At 48.8% G+C, this 5380-nt stretch overlaps 1 protein-coding gene across 1 annotated transcript in view; it reads right to left on the bottom strand.

The window, feature by feature from the left end:
• Positions 1–5126, bottom strand: part of LOC103610734 (integrin alpha-11) — a gene marked incomplete at its 3' end in the record, with an annotated part of 47740 nt that extends 42614 nt beyond the window's left edge. The window contains exons 1-4 of the mRNA XM_008594838.1: positions 5055–5126; positions 4451–4565; positions 2349–2476; positions 682–830 (exon numbers count right to left, since the gene is read on the bottom strand). Of these exons, the coding sequence (XP_008593060.1) occupies positions 682–830; positions 2349–2476; positions 4451–4565; positions 5055–5126 (464 nt within the window). The remainder of the gene's footprint in view (positions 1–681; positions 831–2348; positions 2477–4450; positions 4566–5054) is intronic.
• Positions 5127–5380: the final 254 nt, after the last annotated feature.

Below are 5380 nucleotides of genomic sequence, written 5' to 3'. Positions count from 1 at the left end.
GCATTGATGATACACACTCCACAGGAAGATTCTGCTCTCATAGAACCAACATACTTGTTATAGGATATCTGGGGCAGGATATATTTTCCAAAGTTGGTTGCAACAATACCCCCTTCCCAAATGCTCTCCTTCAGTGTGACCTTGCTGCTCCTCCACCGTGAGGCAGAATCAAATCCTCTTCCCTTTGAGTCTGGGCTGGTTTTAGCAGTAACTTCCTCGACCAATAGGTAGAAGTCATATTCTGGGACTCTGAGGCTAGGTGCTAGGCAGTCTCCCAGTTCCTACCTGGGTCTCTTGGTGAGCTTGCTCCTCGGATACTCCCTCTCAGAACCCAGTTGCCATGCCGTGAGAAAACCAAGTCATGTGGCCATGTGTAGGTGCTCAGGTCGCCAGCCCCAGCTGAGCTCCCGGAGAACAGCAGCAGCTATAGCTAGCTGCATGAGCATGCCATCTTAGATCTCCAGCCCAGTGGAACCTTCAGACGACAACAGCCCTGGCTGACACCGGACTTCAACCATGTGAGAGAACCCAAGACAGGACCAACCGGCTGAGCCCATTCAACCCCCAAAACTTTGAGAAACTAAGAAAATATTGCTTCAAGGTAGTAAATTTTGTGGTAGTTTGTTACACAGCAGTAGGTAACTAAAACAGTATCTGAGATCTAAATTTTTTTTTTTTTACCGAGCAAATTCGATGCCAAATGCTGTCCGGGTCTCTGTTCCTCCTCTCTGCTCAATGTGGCTGGCAGCTTCCACCACATCTTTTACAGACCTGTAGTCATTGAGGTGAAACTCATGTACCACATCTTCTCCATACTGAACAACTCCAACCTGCAGGCCAGAGGAGAAGGGTGACAGAACAACTTGACCCCCTGAAACTTAGACCTTCGGTGGGAAGGAGCCCTGGGAGCTGTCTCTCTGTCCATGATGATTCAGCAGTCAGGAGGGCTGAGGACCTTCCCAAGAAAGTAACTCCTGCCGAAGGGAAGCGGGTTCTGCAAGGTTCCAGGAATGAATGGATGGTTTGGTGGGACAAGTGGGGCTGCATATAGAGAAAGGAGACTTTGTGATTTAAAGAAAGGCCCAACAGATTACATTTCTTTCTTAGAAAGACCAAAGTTGAGAATAGAATGAAAGTCTAAAATATTAGGAACAGTGTGATGGAAGGCCACCAAACTCTTTTTTTTTTTGTCTTTTTTCGTGTCCGGCAACGGACTGCAACCCTCAGTGTTGTCCCCGTACCGGACCGGGACCGGCAACGGGATCGCAACCCTCGGTGTTGCTCCCGCACCTCGCTCAGCCAGTGAGCGGGAACCGGTCTGTATGTGGGATCCGAACCCTCTGGCGGGAGCGCCGCCGCGCTCCCAAGCAGCGCACTGTAGCAGTGCACCACCGGGCCGGCCCCGAACCAAACTCTTAAACTAAGTTATCTTAAAGCTTAGAAGAGAACAGATTCTTTTATCCCCAAGACTGATAAAATATCAACAATATTAATAGCTCCAAAATGAACAAAAAACCCTGAAGACCTATAGGAGGAATAGAACGATGAAACGTTACTGTTGGGTGGTCTCCCAGTTTGTTGGGCACAAGTGCCCTTCTAACTCTGGACTTTCACTCACGATACCCTAGAAGATGATCTTCCAGTTGTGGGGAAATCATTACTTCATGAGAAAGTCTGCTCCCCTTCTTACAGCTGTGATTGTTACAAATAATTTCTTAGGTTGTCTTGAAATCTGCCACCTTGTAAGTTCATTCTATTCATTGGTCCTCATTCAGCCAAAATACTAAGCAATAAATCTACTGTGTCTTTAGCCAGGCAGGGTATCAAATACAAGCTGGCAGCTCTCACCTGCTTCCCTGTCGTCTTCTCTCCAAAATCAATATCCCAATCCTCTCCTATGCCTCGCTCAATGGGGTTCTGGTGTCTACTCAACCTTTCTTGCCTTCCTCTCACTCTCTAGCTCGTTCAAGTCTTAATAGGTGGTGTCTATCCCAGAAGACAGTGTTTGGCCCCCAAACTGTCCTTTCTCTCCTATGCCTCGCTCAATGGGGTTCTGGTGTCTACTCAACCTTTCTTGCCTTCCTCTCACTCTCTAGCTGGTTCAAGTCTTAATAGGTGGTGTCTATCCCAGAAGACAGTGTTTGGCCCCCAAACTGTCCTTTGATGTGTCCACCAGAGATGATGTCCTGGGCTGCAGGGCCCTGGTGCTGGCTGGCCTCACTGGCCCCCACCCTTTCCCCTGCACCACCTTACCACATCCCAAGTTGCTCCCCCACACTCAAAGGCAGCATCTGCTATGGGTTTGGGGGGCTCTGTTCAAAGGAGGAAAGAGCCCCAGAGACACTCACCTGGATCTGTCCTGGGCCAATGTAAAACTTCTTCAGGATGTTGATGAGGAAGTGCTGAACCTCCACCCAGGGGTAGATGCTGTTGGAGCCGTCCAGAACAATGACAATATCCATGTAGGTCTGGCACCCTGGGAAGTGGGAACATGGCCATGGCTAGCCAAGGAGCCAGTGTCTGCAAGTCTCTGATTCTCCAGATGATTGCTCAAAAGATGGTAAGAGAATGACTGCTACATGTGTGTGACTCCCTGGGCTGGGGAACCATCCTTGGGCTGGACATTGATTTGGGCAATTGTGAATGACAAGCCCAGGAATTCCTGGCTCTGTCCCACCACTCTGCTGGCTGTTTGAACAAAGCTTAAATTAAGCCTGACCACCTCTACTCCTACATGCACTGACCACTGCCAAGTGGTCAATGCTTCTGAGGCAGCCAGCACTGCCCAAATTAGTGCCTCATTATCACTTCTCTTATGAAGTGGTCAGGCTGGCATTTATCACGTGCAGCCCAAATGAATGGCTTTCCCTGTTCAGGAGGGAGGTGTGGTGTAATGACTAGGAATGTGGAATCTGGCACTGGACTGTTTGACTCCTGGCTTTGCCCTCACTGGCTGTGTGACCAGGGGCCAGTCACTTAATCTCTCAGCCTCACCTTTCTCTTCTATAAAGGAGGCATAACAACAGCAGAGAGTTGTCATGAGGAATTAGCAAGAAGATGCTTCTTAAGGGCCGAGCATAAAGAAAGTGCTCAATAAATCTTAGCTGATCCTATTTTTATTTTTTTTAAGCAAACCACTGAGTTAACGTGTCAATGACATTATCAGATCAAACTCTCTGCTTCTGAACATAAAGCTTTCTTCATATTCTCATAATATTAATATCAAATTAAAAGAAAAAATAAACATCAAATAAAGAAAAAAATCAATGCAGAAAACTAAAAATTTTCTTTTTGAGCCTGCTTGGGAAGAAGCTGGCTTTAGATCTATGCTTCTTATACATGGCTGAACAGTGCCTTGGGGAACACAGACACACACACACTCACTCCTGGGGCCTATCCCAGATCTACTGAATTAGGTCCCACATGAAGGTGCCCTGGAATCTGCATGCTGGTCAGCAGTGAGGAGGCCTCTGCAATAGGAGATTCAGGGAGGCTATGATGGTCACATCTTCGCTCCAGGGGTGGTGATGTTCTCCAGCGTAAGTCCCACATGCTGTGACCTCAGGTCTCCCCTGTGACCTGGGCTGCCTTTCCCTCTGCCGTTTTGTGTGAATAGAATCCATGCCTCCTCATCCCCCTAAGAGGACCACTTTCCAGACCCTGCTGGAGTCAGGCTTCCTCCTCCTCCTCCCCCAAGCACCATCTTTCCACCTCTGACTGGGCCTGCTGTTTGGAGGGAGGCTGCTGGCAAGCCAGAGGTGTTAATCCCCTCACCCTCCATAAAATGGGCAGCAGCTGCTTGGGTGATGATATTTAGCCCAGAGGAAATAGTGAGGCTCAGAGCCAAGAAGTCTGGGATTGAGGGGGGCAAGTTCTGAGCATTGATTCCCCAGGTTTTCTGGGTGAGTGGGGAATGAGGGGCGGGGTTTGTGTTCAAAGAGGCTCTGGCAAGCTGGGCAGGACTCCCTGAGGCCCAGGAGCACTGGCTTGGTGGAACTATTACCAAGGAGATTTCTGTTCTCTTTGGCCCTCCACCTACAGGGCTATGGCATTGCACAACATAAGGGAACACCATTTACACTGTAGTCTAAGTGAACAATACCCTCAGAATTGTGCAGTGCACAGCATGCCTGCTGTACATGGTAGCCCGACTACCTCTTCCACGCTCAGAGTTTTTGCAGTGAACCTCTCTCAATGCCAGGATTGTCTTCACAATCTTAGCTCCTTTGATCCTTGCCATCACACTGTGGGAAAGGGTAGGCCAGGATTATGATCCTCTCAGAGGCTCAGAGAAATTAAGTGACTCATTTCAGGTCATCCAGAGAGCAGAGGCAGAGCGGGGCTAGAGTCCAAATGTTGCTTTGTAGCATAGGGTAGCAGTGGTCAGAGCCCCAGGCCTCCCTGGACTGTCTACCACTCAGCCCGAGTCTGCAGATTTAAAGCCACTTACTTTGCAGAGCTGGGGCCACGGTCTTGGAGAACCTGAAGTTGGAGTTGACTCTCGAACACATCCCTGTGGTGTAGTAGGAGCTCCCACACTCGTGAGACCAGAGCGGGCTGCAAGCCTGTGGAGCACAATGCAGACCCCCAGTCAGTGGGGAGGGGGGGCTTCAGAGAGCATCCAGCTTCAGTGGCTTGAGTCCCCCAGGAGTTAGAGGGCCTTCTTTGAGTCTAACTGAGCTCTCTCTTGCTGCAATGTGCACTAGTTCTCTTCATTTCAGGTGTAATAGAGGAAAACTAATCTTGGAGTCCTGCTTTGTTGTTCTTTCCAGGGCCCGTTCTCCATCCTATCTTTCCAGGTGTGACTCTTCTTCACCCTACCCGCCCACCCCACCCACCATGCACAGGATCTGGGAAAGCCTTTTCAGCCACGGGACTGGACCTTTTAAGGGTCACTAGAATAGTTTTTCTGTTTGATGAGATCACCTGAAGGTCCTTACTAAGCAAACTTCCAGGGTCCCAACAACATGCTGTGGTTCTTACTAGGGGAAGAAAAAAGAATGTCTGCTCTTTCTGTGAAATCTGCTACCAGAACATTGATGTCAGCCCCTCACTGAAGGACTGAGTGATGAGTTCCTCTCGGAGTCAGGGTCATCAAAAATGAAAGTCCGGCTCCATCGCTCCATTGTTGTCCTGTTGTCAGGAAACTCAGGGCTAAATTTTGCACTGAAGGACTGAGTGATGAGTTCCTCTCGGAGTCAGGGTCATCAAAAACGAAAGTCCGGCTCCATCGCTCCATTGTTGTCCTGTTGTCAGGAAACTCAGGGCTAAATTTTGTGCTATAATTTCCTTTGGTTTAGGAGAGTAACTATTCTACTCCTAATTCCTTTCTTTAATCAGCTTTCTTTTTTAACCTGGATCTTAAAGGTTATATTTTATC

This window comes from Galeopterus variegatus, unplaced genomic scaffold, assembly GCF_000696425.1.
Source record: "Galeopterus variegatus unplaced genomic scaffold, G_variegatus-3.0.2 Scaffold11678, whole genome shotgun sequence".
Classification (NCBI taxonomy): domain Eukaryota; kingdom Metazoa; phylum Chordata; class Mammalia; order Dermoptera; family Cynocephalidae; genus Galeopterus; species Galeopterus variegatus.
Note: the sequence above shows the minus strand (reverse complement) of the source record. Positions and strands in the feature narration are given on the sequence as shown.